This window comes from Protopterus annectens, chromosome 11.part0, assembly GCF_019279795.1.
Source record: "Protopterus annectens isolate FY-2018-M chromosome 11.part0, PAN1.0, whole genome shotgun sequence".
Classification (NCBI taxonomy): Eukaryota; Metazoa; Chordata; order Ceratodontiformes; family Protopteridae; genus Protopterus; species Protopterus annectens.
The window spans coordinates 1,085,630,939-1,085,652,635 of record NC_056745.1 but is presented as its reverse complement, the minus strand read 5'-3'; the positions used below and the strand labels follow the sequence as shown (position 1 = coordinate 1,085,652,635).

Here is a 21,697-nt window from a genome sequence, read left to right as displayed (position 1 = left end):
AAAGCTGGATCAGGCAGAGTCATGTTATAACTACAATTTATTGAACTTTAATAAACACAAAATAAAAAAGATAAGCGCTTTCATTCACTTCTTATGAGCGTCATCAGGTTTGGGTAAATTACAAGTGACTATCTCCGCATATGTGGGTCTATGTGTTTGCTCCTTTATGTTGGTAGTTAGTGTTTTGGGTGTAATGATGACAACCTGGTTTGCATTTTTCGTGTGTGCATAGGTCTGTGACTCTTCATCACAGGTGTAGGGCACATATGGATTCCAGACATGGATCTGTTCTGTGATATGTGGTTTCTGCATAGGGTGAAGCATGGTGCAGAGAGAAGGTATATGGTTCTATTTCATGGATCCCGCTTTCTATCAGGGACAAATAAATAGCAAACCTTCTCCTGTAACTCTGATCAGGATACTGTACTTGAATGCCAGCTCTGTCAAGAATAAGTCTGGATATTATATCAAATTTACTGTGTGATATTATCCTGGTGTTCATCACAGAAACTTGGCTCAATTGCAACAACAGATCTGTTCTCTTGGTGACAGTAGTACTACTTGGGGTTTCCTGCCATACAGAGTCCTATTGTGGCTTACTCTGGGTGGGGGTAGGGGGTTCCATATTTGGACTGGCTAACTCTCCACTGAAGCCAGGTCACCTTACAGTGAGTTTTACACCTCTTAATAGTTGCAGACTTTCCAGTTGTCCTGCATGACATTTCCATGTTTTACTTTCCTGATTCATGCTGTACATCAAAGCCCTGTTCTTTCAACCATATTGTCCAGGTTTCCATTTATCATAACTGTATTCACTTTCTGAGAGTTGTTTTCATTTCCCTGATTTATTTATTTATTTTGTGTATAGTGTTTTCTGGACATTGGGTTTCAGTAGATCTAGTCTTGACCTGTATGTAGTTACTTACCATAACAACATTGCTGGCTTTGAGACAGGTTATTTGCATTATATTCTGATATGCTAGTAGAACCATGTCTATTCTAACTTGCAGTGGCTTGTGAATATGGCTCAAGGTATTGATTGCTTTGTTAATTGTTTGACTGAAACGTTGTGCTAACGTTGTGCTAACCCACTTGCCATTGGGTGATGGAAACAGATATGATTTTTACCTTCCTATGTGATCTTAGATGCGTGAATCCTGCCCTGATTTGGTTCAACTGTTTTGTTTCTACTTCATGATTTTATATATGTCACTCACCTTTATAAAGTGCTAAACTCCTGTGAAGTATGTTGCAAACATTGTGACTGACAGTCTGTTGCGGTATTCATCATTGTTTAAAATACTGTAACAATTTTATCAAAGGTATTTGTCCGAGTAAGTAATCTGTAATCATTTGGAATGAAAATGCCTATGATAGTTAAGGACACAGATTCCACATATGACCCTGAAATATGCGTATAGAAATGCTGCCATAACACTGAAGGCCATTCTCATGAGTGCAGAGTTGCTTATGGTAATGTCTTCTGAAATATTTGGCACTGAGTGCAGGTTTTGGCTGACTCCTTGGTTTAGCAATCTCTTTCAGATCACCACAAAAAATAATGAGGCAGGGACTTCGTTTTCAGTTAAAATGCACATTTCTTTGCCATATAAGTATAGTAGTCTATCTCTATCTATTTCAACAATGGCCCAGACCAAAAAGGAAAGAGAAATGCAATATTTATGAGCAGTTTACAATAGCCTAATAGCCAGCTTATTTGGTTGGTGGTGGGAGGAAACCTGATCACTTAGACAAAATCCATGCAGACCTGGGGAGAACATGCTTATTACACAAACAGTGACTAAAAGTCAGGACTAAACCCAAGATCTTGCAGCTGTGAGGCAAAAATTTTACCAATGATATGTACACATTCTCTAAGGGTACCATGTGTATTGATTCGGTACTCTGGCATTTGTGTTGGGAGGAATTACCACCTTCGATATACACAGAAGAATCTGTTGGCAAGTGAACAACTGCTCTCTTATGACTTTCATATACCTTTGAATTAATTTGTTAGCCAATGGTAACAGTTCCACCGCTATTGTATAAAACACAACCAGTGGGTATGTAGTGCTGACCTCTTGGCCATCCCTCTTATCTTAAGTACAACAGTTCAAAGATAAAAAAAACAGCATCACCATGCTAAACCATCCAAAACCATTTATTATGGCAAATACAGATACAAGGAAAGAGAAGCCTGAAAAGCCACTCACAGGCAAACGACCAGTTTCAGCAGATAACCCAACCTTATTCAGTTAATTCTGTCTACCTATCAGCATTCTATAATGGATCATAGCAGGACTTATCTTAAAAGCCAGAGCTGATCTATTACCAACAGACTCAGAAGCAGCATAGGTTTATAGAGGTAAATCTTTCTTTTTGCTTCTGAGTCTGGTGGTAGTTTTGGAATATGTGACAGTTATACTTGGCAAAGTCCTTAGTCTACATGCTGCATGCTTGGACCTTGTCAAGTCCTTTCAAATCCACCCCTTAAGAGTGTAGTGGACAAGCTAATCCAGCTTAATGTTACTAGTTACAAAACTGAATGGGTGCAGACGTGTCTAAATGGAATACTCCACAAAAGTGTCAGGTTGTTTAGTGAATGCAACTGAAGTAACCAGCATGACTTCATAGAGTCTGTGAAAGAGCATCTCTCCCCACTCCGTAAGATATTTTTTTTCAGAGTCATAAAAGTAAGGTAACAATTATGCAAACTAGGAAATGATGTCACCTTAACAAATGATGCAAAAGTTCTGCAAGGGGTGTTGGACAAAATGCATACTTCATTCAGCTATAATAACAAAAACAAGAAACTGTAACAGCCCCCCCCCCCCCGTTCCACCAATATAAGAGTGACTTAAAATTGGTTAAGTTAAAACCCTCCCACTATCAAGGAATTTAAGGTCAGATATGAGGTCAAGGTTACTACCGCCTCTAAAGACAGCCACAAGGCCTTTTTTGGTTTACACCAGGAATCTTGGAAATAATGTCTATTACTGCAGCAAACTTATTTGCAATGGAGTCTCACACTTGGATCCAGAAACTGTTGTTAATATCCTTGCAGACAGATTGAGGTTAATTTCACACCTCTGTCCAGTCAGCTGTTCCCTCCCACACTGCCACCTGTCATCCCTCCAAAATCACCTTCGACCAGATATATTCATACTATCCAAAAATGCTTAGACCATTGGATATGATTACATCCCAAGCTGCTTGCTGATTGTGTCAAGTACTACATAGCCTGAAACCCCTTCAGATTAAATTTCTCAATGAGTTATATCCCAGAAACCTGGAGAGCAGCCGTAGTGGTATCATTACAGATATAACCCTACAATAGACCCTGGAAACTGTACATCTATTAACCTCACAAGTACTGTCTGTAAAAGTATAGCGTATATAATTGCCAGGCTGATAAACAATGACATAAGTGACATACAAACCATCAACCCAAATCAGTTTGTATTTGTGAAAGGTAGGTTGTGCATGCTAAGTCTAGCTGATTACATCAAAAGAGTCACTAAAGCCATGGATGATGGCCTAACAGTCCATAGTGCTTAGCTTGACCTCACCAAGACCTTTGACTAGAAGTGAAAGCAGATAACAAGGGGCTGTATCTAAATAAGCTTGCTGACAATGCAGTTTGGATGTAGTCGTCAAATCCCACTTGGGCATTTAGATACTCTAGAAGGGCCTTGACTGGACCATTACCTGGTTTGCCGTAACTGGACTCAGTTTAAATACCAAACATTACAGTATAGTTACCTTTGGGAAAGATACTACACCCTTCTTTTATCACTATTCTGGCACCCCTTTCAAAACATATGTAATTATCTGGGACTTGGGTACCTATGCTGACAACAAATATTTCTTTTGATTACCAGCTTGGTTGAGGTTTCTAAGTCTTTTTACCTTGTTCATCTGATCTGTAGATATATCTGGTCCCATGCATTCTTGGTACCTCTATGTTCTTCTCTTATTGCCCCATCCTTGAACACATTGCTTCTTTTGGAATGGACCTCACAAAGTACTTTGACCAGCTTGAAAGACCTGACATTATTCTATCTAGGAATAATCATGGGCTACACAAACTAAGCTATCTGAAAGACTAAAAACCCTAACCATCTACTCTGTCTTGTACAGACTTCTGTGGTGTAATCTCTGCTCAACCTTCCAAGCAAAGAAAGACCCTACCCTTTTTGATCTCTTCTACTTTTGCAGGAAACTGTCTTCTGCCACTGACGTTTATATCCACAACAAGATTAAAAGCACCTACTTGCATGACAAATTCATAACCCAACACATCCCCTGCCCTTGGCATAAACTTCCTTAATATGTTAAAGTAATACCCTATCTATTTTCAAAACCAGACTCGATGATTAGATGGAAGACCATAAATATATGCCTAGGGTATGTGGAAACAATCATCCTATTAGGGTAACTAATATACTTTCACTGCTAATGGGTGTCATGGCTAAACTTCTCAGTTGCTTTCAGCTGTAAATTAAGTATGACTCTAAGAACTTATGAACAACACTCGATGTTAAACTGCAGAATTGTTAAATTAAGAATGAAGGGAAAACATTTCAACAATTGCGATATTAATTTTCAAATTCTCAAAAGATCAAGAAGTTACTGATCTGAAAAGAGTAGTATGACTAACAAATGAGGCCAGAAAAGCTTAGTCGATATCACATCTGATATTAAAGGGTGTGTCAAGTTGTTTCTGTGACATCACTGTTCATTTAGATTCTTCATTGATCCATCTTATTATTACGTATAATGCCATTTTATGTAGTTGAAAAACTTTCACACTCTTTAGAACTAGAAAATTTACAAAGATTTTTAGAAGAATTTTGGGGCTAGAACATATGAACTACTCAGACTCCAGAAGTTATTCTTTTCTGTATCCTACAGGCTTTTTAGGGGTGATCTTTATTTAACATACAAAACTATGTTTGGGTTAGTACTTTTGGAAAACTTAAACTTAGAATGCTTATGTATATAAATGCCAGTTGTGGTATGGGTGGCATGGGAAAATTTGAAAGAAAATAAGTAAAATTATTCTTAAAGGCTGCCAATACCACCTTCTGGGTAGTTTTGCCTTCACACCACCCTACCAATTTATAATTAATCTGGAGGTCAGACAATCAACAAACCAGTACAAACATCTCTTTTTTTCACTTCCTTTGCTTCTCAGCTTTTCTGTGTAGCCTGCAACTTAACTGACTAGCTTAATTGATATGGCTTTGAATGCAGAACTGGTAGATTAAACATTAACCTGCTGTTACAATAAATATAAATAATAAAAACATGGAATAGGTATATTACACAGAGTATACTATAGAATAAAGTTACTACTAAAATCAGCTTTCACTCCTCATTAAGCATTCAAAAAGAATTTTAAATATGTGTGCAAATGGGTCTAACTGAAAACGCCGACGATGAGAACACCGACATCAGAAGATCGACAACGGAGAAGACCGACAGTTGAGAATCCCGATGCTGAGAACACTGACATGTTAAGGTAAGTGTGCGATAGGGACAGATGTTAGGGTCAGGGTGTGGGTAAGGTAAGTGTGTGATAGTGACGGATGTTAGGGTAGGGTGCGGGTCAGGTAAGTGTGCGATAGTGACGGACTTTAGGTTTAGGGGTGGGTTAAGTGAGTTAGGGTTAGGGTGTGGGTAAGGTAAATGTGCGATAGTGACTGACTTGAGGGTTAGGGGTGGATTAAGTGAGTTAGGGTTAGGGTGCAGGTAAGGTAAGTGTGCGATAGTGACGGACCTTAGGGTTAGGGTTTGGGTTAAGGTTAGTGCATAGATAGTTGTGTATGTAAGGTTTAGTGTAGGTTTGTAAGGTTTTTGGTGTGCTTGTGTTGTGTGTGTGTTTTTCCGGAAAGGTATTTGTTTTGTTGATTGTCGGGATTGTGGTTTGTCGGGCATGTGAAATTTCGTGTTTTTGAGCTTTCTTTTTTTTTTTTTGGTTTTGTCGTGTCGGTTATTTCGTTGTTGATGTTTTGACGTGTCGGTGTTATCAGGTAGACCCATGCAAATACATCAGAGGATTTCACACTGAAATCACAAAGTAGTAGTCAAGCCATTTTATTACCAGTGCCAACCCACAGAATGAGCACTGACTGACTTGCTGTGCATAAAAGCAATCCATTTATATAGGATACGTGCAGCTCAGTTATGTAAAACTGCTTGCACAGTTCAATATACTGCATTACCTGTGCTTTAGCATAGACCCACTTTTTAAATTTTTGGAGTAAAATGGTATTTCATTGACGACAAGCAAAGTTTACAGATGAGATAGCTTCTGTAGTACTGGGATATAAACAGCCTCATTTACAAGAACAAAACCATTGATGTTAATAACAATAGTTGGTAGGTCAGATATTGAGGTAGTTTTTAACCCTTTGTGATTTTCATCATTCTGTCTGTGGTTCTTGGTTCAGTGGGACAACAAATTAACTATTTTACTTGACAGCATCATATGTACAGTCAGGAGACAAGTCAGGACTGGAAACTTCTTCTTTTGGCTTTTCCCAGTTAGGGGTCGCCACAGTGGATCACCTGTCCACTCATGATTGGCAGTGGAGTTTTACGGTGTCAGGTTGCCAGCCCAGCGCCCAACCTTCCACAGAAGGCACACATACGCACACACTCACACCTAGGGCCAATTTAGAGTGTCCAATCCACCTACAGCATGTCTTTGGGATGTGGGAGGAAACCGGAGCACCTGGAGGAAACCCACATGACCACAGGGAGGACATGCAGACTCTGCAAAGAAGGCACCCCAGCTGAGGATCGAAGCAGAGAACCTCTTGCTGTGAGGCGGCAATGCTAACCTCTGCACCACCGCAGCCGCCCAGCAAGTCAGGACTGGAAACTAATTCATGCTATTTATTTATTATATTAGCTTAGTCACAGTCCCAAACTAATGGATCTGAATTCACCCCAGCTGTACTAGCATTGTCCAGTCCCATGGCCGGCCTAGGTCTTAACTGGTTAAACTGTCTCCAGTGAGAATTTCCAGAGTCAGTGTCTTTGTCCCAATACGAAACTCGACATGTCTTATCCACAAGTAGAATCTACTTTGTACTTGCCCCAGTTGGATCCTGAAGATACATTGATTTATCTTCTTTTAAAGGTCTGCTGCTCACAAGCTTCATGACAGCTGGATAAAAATAAATGCTTTAATTATGGACTAGTTAGCTTAGTTGAGAAAAATGTTGATCTGCTGTGAAAAGATCATATTGTGGAATACCTCAGATTTGGTGGAATTGCTAATTGCCAGCAAGTGGTGTGGCATAGTTGGGTTTCAAGTAAATAATTTAATTAGCTCCTCAAAGAAGATGGAAATAAAGTGGAAAACATTAGGCTGACCTAGGACATGCTAATTTGGTTAGTCAATATACTCATTGTAGGACTCAAGAATAGTGATAAATGTATATAAGTTAGAAGTAAGGTGGACAGTAGAGCACCAAATGAATGAGTCTTAGAACTTATCTTTTTTAATATCTTCATTAGTTGTACAGTAGAGGAAGTGTGAGGGAAAGGTATATATTTGTAGATGGAAGTAAGATGCACATAATATGAACCAAATGGTAGAAATTAAGTTTTGTTTAAATTAAAAGGCATGATACTGTGAAATGTGAAAATATACCAGGTGTACAAAGTACATTGCTATAAAGAAATTTGTAGAATTACTGGATAGAGTGCGGAATTTAAATTAGATACAGAAGCAGGGTATCTTTTCAGAAGACTCTTTTAAAGTGCTGAGTCTGTCAGTATTCAGGAAAAAGGTTTGTGTACATTGTTAATCTGTTCTAGCTAGCTGGTACTGTTTTGTCAGAAAGTGCTAATGTGTCAGTGCAAGAAAAAAACAGCATTCTTTTTCAACAGTCTTTGCTTTCCTTTCAGATAGTTGTATGTAAAGAAGTGAATTATTCTAGTATTTTGGATTATTTGGTTTGTGACAAGCTAGGAATTGCAAAAAAAAGAGAGAAATCAAAGACTGTATTTGCTCAGAATCAATCTCACTGTCACAGACATTTCTTTACATAAAAATCAGCACAACAGCAGTGATATCCTTACATAACACTGCTCTATTAAAAGATGGAATGTATTGTTTGCAAGCATTTTCTCAGCTGCAGAGGCATTCCTTAATACTTTCTCCTTTGATGAGTTGCTAAGAGAACACCTTACTATAGGCTGAGAACACCTCACAGGAAAGATTGAACTTAATGTTCTGTGTATGCATTTGCTTTTAAACAAGTAATTTTTCCTCAGTTTCCAGTATAACAAACATGTCTTCAACAAGTGCTTTAAAATCTAATCCTGTGTACATTAAGACACTAAAAGATTGGATAGCCATGTCTATTTTTCTAAATCATATATTTTTCAACTGATATTAAGGACTCTCAATGGATTTTATTTTAACAAGGCCTCCTTCTGAGTAATTTAACCTGGTGTCTGTTAATGAAATAAGGTTTTGTAACTCTGTTATTTGCTGTTGCTTGTTAGAACTAGACTGCCCTAATATATTTATTTTCCAGCAACTCTAAGTCAGATAAAGCCAATTTCACAAGCATTTAATGTAGTTTATTTAATTTTATTCTTTCATATGTACATCTGATTTTTTTGTCTTTTTTTGGTTTTCCCTTTTAACCACTCTACTTGTTGGTAAAGCAAACTGTACATCTCCCTCAATCCTTTAATAAGAATTCATGGTCCATTTTAACTAATTCAGCTACTCTAACATTTATTGGCACACCTTTGCAGATTTTAAGTATTTACACCATGATGGTAGTTCTCTTTAAGGAGATTTAGTTACAGAATGTTAAAAGTCATCATTTGGCTTACTGTCATCTTGCTGGCTCATTTGTATGCATAGTTGTCCATTGTTGAATATGTGTATGCAAATTTTGCATTATTTAATTAGCAGGATATGTTGTGTTGTTATTTTAGTCTTTCTTCTGCTGTGTGCATATATGTTCCTTATTATTGATATTTTTCACAACTGCCTGATGTCAGTCTTAACTAAAAATTATCACCTTGGACCATTTCACTTACATGGTTATTAAAAGGAAAAAAGTAAATAAATACATAAAAATGTTAAGACAACTAGCCAAACTGTAGGGATATCCTAAAGGATAGCAATGTAAATTCAGTTATAAATGGTTAAAAGTCATACAGTTTAGCCACTGCCTCTGAAGCATAGAGAGATAAAGCCCAGACTATGACCCAGATGACCCAGCTTCCATTAGTGGCTTGAATGCTGGAACACCTGGATGGAGGATGGTTGGTGTAAGCCTCCAACACCAATTCAACCACCACTGGTAGAGAAGGTGGTGGTTTCAGGTGACCTATAGCTACCATGTAAGGCAGAGATTTGCATAGTACTGAAAAGGCCTGAGACAAAGACATGGGTAAAGATAGTGATAGTAGCTTTTAATAGAATATGGTTAAAATCATGCACATACCTGGGGAAAGTGTAGGATGTTTCATTGTGATATTGCTGTTCAGGTTAGCCACTAGACGTGGGGATTGAATTAAAATAAACACCTTTGTCAGGATGTCAGAGGGAGCAGAAAACACCGTCATGGCTTCCTAGATGACAAATCCCCTGGTTGTCTTTCACCTGTGTGATGCTGTTACACAATTTGGGAGAAAACATAAGATTAACAACATGGGGACAGTTGATGGTTGGCAAATGAAAAGACAAAAATGTGGAAAGAAGAAAAGTTAATGTAGTTTGGAAATGAGAACCCAAAAGACTTTTGAGGCGTGGTAAATTAATGAGCTCAAGGCGGACTTATATCACTGCTGGAATGTAATTAGAGTTACCAGGATTTCTGGGTGGAAACATTAAAGGGAAAGCAAGAGAAAGCAAGAACAAGAAAACAGAGTACTTGTAAATGTATCTGCTGTACTATATACTGTAGTAGTTAGAAACTGCTAGAAACTGTGCAGATTCATTTGTTTTATTTACTCATTTTTTTACTGTTTTTTTTCTGTCATTCTATCCTGGGATGACCCTGCAAATGGTTCAGATGGATCAGTGCTCCATCATGGTCAATAACTGAATGCATAAAATAAAAAAAAAAAAGAAAGCGGTGCAGAGGTCCAGGAACATGCAAAGTAAAAATGCACTAATGCTTTTTCTATTCACTGGTGAGAAATCCTTTAGAACAGCATGTCAAGTTCTGAAGGCTGAGCAGTTGAAGGGCACAGACAAAAAATATAAGTAGTCCAGTATAAAAGATGACACACAGATTAAGCTAAACTTCAGATGAGGACAGATTATGGGAGCTCATTACCTTTAAAGAGTTAAGAGGCATGGGGATATGCCAGCTATTGTCACATATTTTATTAGATTTTAAGAGATTGACTTTTTCAGAAGAGGTAGTTAAGGATGATAGGGTAGCAGGGATCAGGGTTATTTATAGAATGAGGAAATATTTCCTTATTAAAGATTCAGCTGAAACATATCACATACAGCCAGCGGCAGTTAAGAAAAGGCACAAAGGCACCATTCTGGACACATCAAATGAAGGTCTAACAATAATAGAAAAGAGACAATGACTACTGCATTGTAAATGCAGACTATATGGAAACAAGATAAATAGACAGACTGAACTACGTAGTTGTCGTTAGTTGCTATAGTTGTCATCTTTTGACTCATGTCAGATCATCATATGATGCATTCTAAAATACTTTCTCACAGTAACAGACATTCATCCCAACTGAAGTGCAAAGCTATAAATGAAAAAAAAGGGTTTAAAGAATCAGATGCAAGGGGGCCTTACAAGCAAATATGAAGACATGTTGTGTTATTTTGAAATGGGCCTTATATGGTACCGAAGCATGGATATAAGGGAAAAGACTGGTGACAGACATGACATTATTATATGCTAAAAGATTTTGCATTCACTTGTTTCTTACCCACCTTACACTTTCATAACTTCTACACTCTGATCATTTCCTGGAACTGCATCTGTGCAGCATCCAGTCACTTATTGTCCATTTTTCACCCTTGAAATGTTGCATGGTTTTTAGCATTAAAGTAGGTTGATTTGTCTTTCAAGTGACAACAATGCTAACTTGTTTATCTTAATATAGGGCACATTTATTTTAATAGTTTATATTTCCCCTGTCTTACTGCATACCTACCACTTCAGCAATCCTTTCATCATGTAGCCATTTGAATGAGTTAGTGACTGATGTGTAACTTTTCAGTTTTATGTTTCTTTTTTAGGTGCATATTTGGTGCCATATTTGGTCTTGCTGTTGATAATTGGCATCCCACTGTTTTTTCTGGAGCTTTCAGTTGGACAGAGGATCCGAAGAGGAAGCATTGGAGTATGGAATTACATCAGTCCAAAACTAGGAGGCATTGGCTTTGCAAGTTGTATTGTAAGTTATTTTAAAATTTCTGTACAAAATATGAAGCCATTGTTAGTCTAGAATTTTTAGAAGAAGATAGATGGGAAGGCAGGCTCTGAACAGAACAAATGTTTCTATCTACCCAAATATCTGCCAGCACAGATAAACATGTACAATAAGTTATTGGCACATAGTTATACAATGCACAGAACGGACAATTTTAGACACTGTAAATGTTTGCATAATGCTTAAGCAAATCCATGTAGAATGAAATTCACTTTGCCTGTAATATGCAGTAATACAATATGACTAATTTGTTTTAAGTAAGATCTATTAATGTATTTGTAAGTGATGACTTTGCAGCTTAGACTGTAGTACTTAACTTACTGCAATCCTGGAATAGGAGTTTTGAAGTGCACTAGAAGAAAGGCTTGATAAATCTGTCCATTAATATCTTCAACATGCTAAGATCAGGAAGTTCCAAGGAGGCTCTAAGATCTTTAGGCCATGAATAAACCTGGTTGTTGAGATGGATTTCTTGACTCCATCTCTTGAACATATTAACAGATCAGTTATGACTGATGACCTGATCATAATCATGTATATTATCTTGATGTATATCCAACTCATATTGTTTAAGAGTCCAGTTAATTTCAGCATGGTTATTTGATCAGCAAACAATGAATAAATAGCAAATTCAAAAACAATATACATAAGTTCCTGTTTCAGATTGCATCATTTACTACACTATTTTTGTTGATATTCAGAATCATTGGGAACATGAAAATCAACAAATAGTAAAAGATCACAGTCTGAAAGCAAAGAAAGACTGTTCTGATACACATTTAGTAACAGTTGCACAGCCACGGAGACCATTTAGTAACAGTTGCACAGCCACAGAGACATCTTTGAGTACCACACAGAGTCACAGTAATGATATATTTTATTACTATGCTAATTGATTTGCAGCATCAGGAAGATCAACAGGACACTATCTTATAGAAACAAATTCTGATACTGTACTATTGTATACGCACAAAGGGAAGTACCAGTAACTGACAGGAACAGAACTGAGCAGAAATTAACAGAGAATGGAAGGCTTAAATGTCATCAAGTACTAATTACAGCCAACAGAATTGGTGAAGAGTTTAATTACTGCTGAGAAACAAGAGAGAATTGCATTTGTTACTTTGTAATATCTGATTAAAAGAGTGCATTACATATTATTTACAGCTGTGGCAGTGATCTGATTTAGTTATTATTCATTTATTTACTTGCTTTGTGTACTGGGAAGGTCCAACTGCATCATGCAAGACATCTTTTCAGTGGAGGCCCATGGAGAAATGCACCTGCGGTGGTGCAGTGGTTAACATTGTTGCCTCACAGCAAGAGGTTCTCTGCTTCAATTCTTGACTGGGGTGCCATCTTTGTGGAGTCTACATATCCTCCCTGTGTTCATGTGGGTTTCATCTTGGTACCCCAGTTTCCTCCCACATTCTAAAGACATGTGTCTGGAGCATTTCTCCCTGGGCCTCTACTGAAAATGGGCTCTGTCCCAGTTGGACTTTCCCAGTAAACAAATGTTAAATAAATATTTAGTAATCTTGCTTAATCAAAGTTGCAGAAAAAAAAGGTTAAGGATTTACATCAACAGTTATGAAAAGAGCTAAATTCTAGAGTTATTGATGAGATCAGAAACTTGTGGTTTAAGTGAATGAAATGAGTGGGAGGAGCAACTTGTTAACCAGGAGAATGTCTTAAAAATGCCAAATGCTGGATTTTATTTTCAGTAGTAGATGCAGACCAAGGGTTCTGCCAGATAAAGGTAGATGAAGAACCTTCAAATTGTGTACATTTGATATGGTACTAAGAAGGTCAAATTACTTGGCCTTGGTATTTCACTGGCACTAGATGTGTGTCAAAGAGCTGTGGCACAAGCAGTTGAAGACTTGAGAAATTTTATAAACATAAATAATGATATGCTCATTTGGGGTCTAACTCAAATGAAAATTATAAGAGACTGATATAGCTGTTGAATAAATGAAAATAGCATAATTTAAAGTTAAATGTGAAGAAGATGCTAAATAAGAGTGGCAAATCTCATATATATGTAATATTCCAATGCCAGAGGGACTAAAGCCTCGTATAAGATGTCAGAGCACTTGTGCAAACACTAGAATCAAAAGACAGGCAGACATGATACAGGGTTCTAGGATGTGTGCAATATATTATAAAGTTTATATCTGATATACATGAAATAACTGATCTTACAGGAAGCTGTTATAGCAAGATGTGACTCAGAAATGGAGCTATTATCAGCAAAAACATTTTAAAACACTCAGGAAATTAGTCACAGAGGTAATAACTTTAAATACTAACTAAGGCATATGTGTTTCAAATAAATGTAACTCAGAACTGCATAGGACTGTGATCCGACAGGAGAATGAAATGGTTGCCTAAGGGTCAAGAACATTTTCAGATAAACAAAAGACGTACATTCACATAGAAGAAATGCTGTTAGCAGTAATGTGGGAATGTGTGAAATTCCAAGAATATATCAGTGATGGAGAAGTACAGGTGGGAACAGATTAGAAACCTTTGTAAAAATATTCAGAAAGAGTTATACATGGTACCTGTAAGATTGCGGGATATATTGATCTATAGGCACAGGATCTAAAACTAAAATAGAAACCAGACAAAGATCTGATTTTAACAAATATATTGAATAAGATAAATTTACCAGAAGTGCATCTCCTTAGAAGAAAAACAATAGATTCTTGGGGTGATATTAGTGTTACCAATGTCAGCATAAAATAAAAGATTTCCAGAGATGTACTGACACTGGTTTAGGCATATAGTTACTGAAAGAACTTACAACATAAGGATGGCATGAGTAAAAACCATAATCAAAGATAGAAATATAATATTCCTTTTCTTTCAGAGAAGAAATAAGTTAAATTCCAGATTTAACATTCAAAGCTGGAAAAAAGATATTTCCCTGTCAAATGAGAAGGCAGATATTTGAGAAGCTACAGGGATTACATTTGGGAATAGAAAAGTGTAAATGAGGATCAAGGGAAGTAAGGCTGTGGCCAGTAATGTTGAATAAAATTCAACTAGTGTTTCTGTGTTGTACCATTTAAAATTTACACCCTAAAATAAGCTGAAGGAAAAATATAGTCTCGTCAGTGTTAAGACAACCACTGAGTCAAGTTAGCACAGGCTTGTTTCATTTGAAGGAAGATACCTTATAGGTGTAGATTATTAAGTTCCCTGAAGTAATCAAACTAACAAACACAACAAATATAACTCAGTCTTTCACCATTTCATTTGCAAATGAGCAAAAGGTTGGGAAGCAAATTATCTACTTTCAAAATAGTACTGATGCCTGAACATCAGTACAAAATAAATGAAATGCTAAAAAGAAACCATCAGAGACAGAAATAGTATTATGGTATGGACTTAAGTACACTACTGGATCTGAAAGTAGAAGGTAAAGTAAGAATACAAAAGGCATGGGAGAGTTTGTAGATCAAAAATAATGTAGTTGGTCAGTCAATGAACCAGGATTGCATGTTGTTTGTAGGGAAGATGAAACAATATGTCGGAGGTATTATAGACATCTAATAAGACAAAAGTTTCCCTGCTTGTTCCAAATTCTCCAGTGCTACATTTCGTCATTTTTCCCTATTATAGTTTTGAAACTTTGAGACTACTGTTTCTACACTTACTATGTTTGCCATTGCAATGTGCTTCACCTTTCCTCACAGTTTCTCAACCATGAAGGACTATATTTAAGTAAGGCAATGTGTAAGCGCAGGGGGATTTTCCTGCTGCAAAATGTAATAATTAGTATCGGTTGGTGTTTCTTTTAGGTTCTGGTGTTTTCGGTTATGTGTGATTTACCAGTTGGCTGTTCAGGGATTTGGGAGTAGCTGTTTCACAGGGGAATCTAAGATATCTTACAAGCCTAAGGTGCAGGGTTTGATTCTTACATGGGGTAATTGGCTAGGCTGAAAATGTGTTTGATTCTTACATGGGGTAATTGGCTAGGCTGAAAATGGCTCACAAGGGCAGTTAGCCTAGTACTAATCTATGAACCTATGAACCTATACGCATGCTTAATATTAGAAAAGAAGAATGGTGGAATTATCAGGACCAGTGTTGTTGTTGTAGGAATAGAGAGACCATGAGAACTGGGGTTTGTAAGGATGATATTTTGTCTGGTTTTGAGCGGAGTTTGTGGGCCATTGTCAATTGTGTATAGTGTAAGAGATGAGAGAGTTGTAGCCAGCTGAGTTGCATGAATACGAGGAAGTGGTATGATGTAGTTAGTGAATTTGTGGCATATCTTGTGATTTTATTATAGCAGCAAGTTTTTGTAGTTCTGACCTCTTGAGATTAGTGAGAATGGGGGCTGCATATAATAAGGAGGACATAAAATGTGTTTGGGCAATAGCTATTTTGGTATTTTTGGTAAAGTAGTGTTTGTTCCTGTATAAAGTACCTAGTTTTTATGCACCTTTTTCACTGTTTGGAAATGTGAATATAAAATGTAAGTTTGCAGTCGATTTCTACTCCTAACAGTTTAGTGTGTGGTGATGGGGTGATGACAGTATTTTTAACTGAGGAGATGAAGAAGGTGTTGGGGGGGAGAAGTTTTATTAGGGAGGAATACCATTAGTTTTTTTTTTTTTTAGGGTTTAAGATTAGGTTAGCATTTGTGAGCCAGGAGTCTATGTCATGAAAGGCTTTCTGAGTTAGAGTCTGTAGATCCAACAGAGAGGGTGCAGAACAGATCATTGGTGGAGTCATCTGCATATTGGATGAGTGATGCATGAGTGGTTGATAGATGGAGTTTGTTAGTAAATACAGAGAATAGAAGTGGGCCTAGGATAGAACTTAGAGGCACTCCAAGAGTGACTGGTGATAGGGGTGATAAAGTTTGTTGCCAAGAGACTGCTTGTTGCCATCCTGTCAGGTAGTCTTGGAAACATGCAAGTGTGGAGTTTGAGAAATGAAGGTCAGTGAGGGTATTTAGTAGGTTAGTATGAGATACCATGTTGAAGGCTTTTGACCGGTCTAGGACGATAGAACAGACATAGTTGTTATTGGTCCTGTGAAAGCTGACAGTGTTAGTGAAAGATGTTAGTGCAGTGGTTGTGCTATGGTATGGTCTGAATCCATGTTGAGTATTAGTTAAGAGATTGTTAGTAAGAAGATAGTCAGTAACCTGCTTGTGAACTACTCTTTCAAGAATTTTTGATAGTGGAGACAGTATTGCAATTGGTCTATAGTTATTTAGTTCAGTTGATGGGCCACCTTTGTGTAGGGGTATGATATATGACATTTTCCAGATTGAAGGGACCTGATGTTCAGATAGGGATCTATTGCTTATTAGTGAAATGGGGTATGCTATAGCTTCTGCTGTTATCTGTAAGTATTCAGCAGGTAGACCCTCTGCAGCTAGTTTGGTAGGTTTTAATTTTTTCAGCAGTCTTTTGATAGTATCAATTGCTACTGGTTGGAGAGAGGATAGTGGTGTGGTGTTTGTTGTGGGAGATGGGAGTCTGTTTGTTGAGGGAGTTAGAGTTTTAGATAGTCCTAGTATGGTTTCTGTGAAATATTTGTTAAATTGAGTTGCACTATTGTCTATGTTGTTGGTAGTAGTGGGAGGGGGTGTTCCTATTTTCCCTGGTAGAAGGATATTGTTAATAGTGGACCAGAAATGTTGTGAATTTTTGTGGTGCCTGGTTTCTGTTTCGGTGTAGTAGTTGACTTTATCTATTTTAATTTGTTTTTTAGCTTTGTTTCTAAGTTCCTGATAAGTCTGCTGTGTGAGTTGGGATTTCTTTGATTTCCAGATAGACCAAGCCTTATCAAGTCTGCGAAGGGTTAGTGTTTCTTTTTTTAGTCAAGGGGTGTAGTTAGATGTAACACATATGTATTTAATGTGTGCTTGAGAGTTTAGAATGGAAAGGAAGGTAGTGCTGAAGTAATTAATGGCTTCAAGTAGTGGAAGATGTTTTAATGGTGGCCAATTACAATTTTTTAAGTATTTCTACAAGTTTGTAGGGGTTGAGTTGTTTTTTGTTTGTTATCTGTAGTAGTATAGGTTGTTGAGTTGGGTTAGTTCTTTTTCTGACTAAATAAGTGGGATAGTGGTCACTGAGGCTGTCTGGCAGACAACCTGAGTGGGGATAAAGGGCTGGTCTGTTTGTTAGCATCCAGTCTAAAGTGGAGTTTTTGTTGGTAGATTTGTTAATTCTGGTGGGTGACTGGATGAGTTGCGAGAAGCCATGTAGGCTGATACAGTTTTTGGGGTTTGGAGAATTGCAGTCTAACCAATCTATATTGAGATCACCCATTATGACTGTTTCCTGGGGTAGGTTATTGCGGGATATTATTACCTGGTGGCAAGTAGAGACCTATTTTATATATATATATATATATATATATATATATATATATATACATGTGTGTGTGTGTTTATTGGAGTTCATGTTTAATTTGGCAAATATTATTTCTGCAGTTCTAAGGTTGTGACATCTAGTGTTTCTATGCAGATGTGTTTTTTTTAAAGAATAGGGCAACACCACCACATCTTTTGTTTTTTCTGTTAGTATGTATAATGTTGTAGCATGGTGAAAGTATTTCATTACTGTTGGTGTTGGGATTTAGACATGTCTCTGTAAGTAGTGTGATGTTTGGTGAGTACAGAGAGATGTTGGCATGGAGTTCATGGATTTTGTTGTTTATGTTTCTTATATTTATATTTGGTATTAATATATCTGCTGTATCTCTATTGGGAATGATTGTTGCTTGGTTGGTATGGGGGACAGTGATAGGGTCGGGGTTGGGATGAAAGTCACCACTTAGGGCTAGCCTTGAGACTATTTGGACAATATGTCTCAGGAGCTTGTTAATGTTTTTGTCATATTTCAAAGAGATACTGGGAGATGTGTTACAGTGCAGTGGTGGGGGTCTGATGTGGGATATGATTGAGCTAGTGAGGATGGAGCTACATATAGTTATGTTAACTGGGATGCTAGGCAAAGTTTGGATGTTAGATGCGGACTGGACTGTAGGGGCATTGGGGATGTTTGAGTGATATTATGTGATCTTGGTTGCCACAGTTAGTAGAGTTAGTGAAGTTATTAGGAATAGTATTTGGTATATGGGTGTGGTGGTAAGTTGGTAGTGCTTGGGTCTGTTTGAGTTAGTAGGGTAGTTGCATGTGGCCATAATTGTTGTGGGGTACAAGGATTATGGTGTAATGAGTATTGTTTTTGAGAAGGGAGGTGAAGTAATTACATGGTGTGTGATTGGCATTCAGGATGGGAGGATGAGGCAGGAAGTGTAGGTTGGAGTGAAGGAGGGGGTTGAGAGTAGTTTTGATTTGGTTGGTGGGAGAGTGGGTGGTGTGGCTTTGTAACTATAAGTCTAGGGATGCCATGGGGTGGGTGGGAAAGGGGGTAGGGTAGACGAGTGGAGTGGAGCCCAAGCGCAGCGAGAAAATTCAAGTGCCAGTAGTAAAAGTTCTATCAAACACTCTAAATTTGGAAGACTTTATGATAGACGCCAGAAAATAATGTTGTGTGAGTAATTCTGATTGTTTTGAGTTTAGAGTTTGTATACTTGCAGTATTTTATTTTGTTTTATAGCAGTGTTACTTCATTTTGAACATTTTATTGTAGGTTTAAAAGTTCTAGACTAAAATTTCAGCTGTGGCTGGAGATGTATCAAATCAGTTTTTCATCAAAATAAGTTCTGATAGAGTTCAACTGTTTTTTAGCAATACCGGCTGTTATTCGAGCCTTTCAGTTTCGTGTATTGTTTTAATTTGTGGATTTATAAGATGAGTATTTAAAATCATTTTGTTTCTCTGACAAATGAAGTGAACTAAGTGAGAATTGCTTGTGCACTTCTGAAAGACCTGCAAAACTGCATCAACAAAAACAACTAGTGGGAACAGTTGATCCTTGGTCCATGACTAAGAAATTTTAATAAGCAACAGCTGTCTGCTTTTTTATTATTTTAATCATCTTTGATGGTGTGACTTGTCTAACATCTGTAAAGCATTTCAAGTACAAACCTAAAAAGAATAGGAATTAAATATACAAAGTGCTCATGATGTGGAGCAGATGTTTGGCTCAATGAGATTTGTGATAACAGAGAATACATAGTCTGAAGGATAATGTCAAAGTAGTCAAAGTCAAAATAAACTTTATTGTCATTCAGAATCACAGAAGTGCAAAAACTGAACAAAATTCTGTATCTCTGGACTCAAATGTGCAGAAATAACATAGACTTAATGGAAGACATGTATATATGTATATATATATATAATTACTTACTATATTGTAAGAAGATTACATTGGAGAGTTGGAATTGAATTGGAAGATTACTGATCCTACAGACATTGCCAACATACTGGCTGACAGGTTCAGTGCAAACTTCTCCCCCCCCTCCCCCCCAAAAGGAGAGATATCTATACCAAATGAGTGCAGCCCCCCCAAACATCTCCAGCGCCCAAGTGAGAACTGCTCTCTCCAAAGCAAAAAACACAGCATCCATGGGACCCGATGGTGTCCCCGGCTGTGTGCTCCACGAACTCAATGAGGAATTAAACCCACAGCTAGGACAGCTGTTTAATCAAAGTCTTACCTCTGGATACGCACTCCAGGAGTGGCGCACTGCAACTGTGGTCCCACTTCACAAAGGCGGTGCCTCCACAGACCCTGGAAATTACCGCCCATTAGCTTGACAAGCCTTATCTGCAAAGCCATGGAGAGGATCATAATGGACCTCATAAATAAAGACATAGGGAATTTGCAGACTTTGGATCCAACCCAGTTTGGCTTTGTCAAAGGCAGATCATGCCTTTTAAACTTGGTTGACTTTTTCGAAACAGTCACCAAAGCCATTGATGAGGGAAAGGCAGTCCATACAGCCTACCTCGATCTGCTAAGGCCTTCGATACAATACCCCACTCGGGTATCATTGAAAGACTCATCAGCTTAAATGTTAACCCATACATCACAAGATGGGTTGCAAACTGGCTGAGTGACAGAACCCACAGGGTCAGAGTTGCTGGCGCCATGTCAGACTCAAAGCCTGTCACAAGTGGTGTCCCACAGGGCTCAGTCCTGGGCCCACTCTTGTTTGGCATCTACTTTTCCAAGTACAAGCAAACACAGGAGGGTTATGGCTGACAAAGTTTGCAGATGACTGCAAACTGGGCCATAGTAGAAAACACATCTGACACAGATATCCTTCAGAAGGGTCTCACAGAAACGGATAACTGGTGCCAGAGCCACGGCCTAAAGTTAAATGCCAAAAATGCATAGTCATACCCTTCGGGAAAAACAAGGTTACCCCTAGCTACCAAATAGGTGGCAATCCACTGAGCACAGAAGAAGTTATCAGGGACCTGGGGACCCAGGTTGATAGTAGTCTGTCATTCGACACCCATGTAGCTAAAGTAGTTAGGAAGTCCTTCTACATTGCCCACCTTATCATGAAGGGATTCTCATCTAGATCAAGGGAGGTCATAGTCTCCCTTTACTCATCACTCATCAGACCAATGATTGAGTACAATGCCCCATTCGGAATGTATCTGACCCGACACTTGCAGCAGCTGGAGAGGCCACAAAAGTTCCTCACCAAAAGGATAAAGGGTCTCAAAATCTGTCCTATGCTGCCCGACTGAAAGAACTCCAGCTCTATTCAGTCGCCACCGCTTGCTCAGAGGTGACCTTTGCCTAACATACAAGGCCATGTCAAACCCAGATTTGATGAATATGCTTCACCTCAAAAATCTAGATCCATCAGAGCCACAAGGGCGGAGACTTAAACCTCGACACGGCTATTAATAGGACGTGCTGGAGGGATAGATTCATCACCCAAAGACTCCCTATGCTGTGGAACAAAATCCCGGTACATGTGAGGCAGAGCACCTTGCTGGCCTTGTTCAAGAGAAATCTTGACCAATGGATGGGAGATCGCAGATATACCCCAGGAATTACCTCAGTGTCACTGCTCGACAGAGGCACAGCAAAATAATGGGTATAGTTCCCCATACTAAAGGGGTGGCGTAAGCCACAAAACAATGGGCTAGGCTTATAAATGCCCTCGGGCAGATAGCCTAGTATGAACCTATGAACCTATGAACCTATATACCACAATGTTCTAGGTTGATAATCCTAATGTTGCACAGAAATTAAACTCACTTTAACATGTATACATTGATCTCTTTGCTTGCTTGAGTATTGCACAGTACTGAGGTAAGACATTGCATTAAAGACTT

At 38.1% G+C, this 21,697-nt stretch overlaps 1 protein-coding gene across 1 annotated transcript in view; it reads left to right on the top strand.

The window, feature by feature from the left end:
• The window catches only part of SLC6A15 (solute carrier family 6 member 15), a 587,241-nt gene that overhangs the window by 100,596 nt on the left and 464,948 nt on the right, over positions 1 to 21,697 (top strand). The window contains exon 3 of the mRNA XM_044088435.1: positions 11,261 to 11,418. Within this exon, the coding sequence (XP_043944370.1) occupies positions 11,261 to 11,418 (158 nt within the window). The remainder of the gene's footprint in view (positions 1 to 11,260; positions 11,419 to 21,697) is intronic.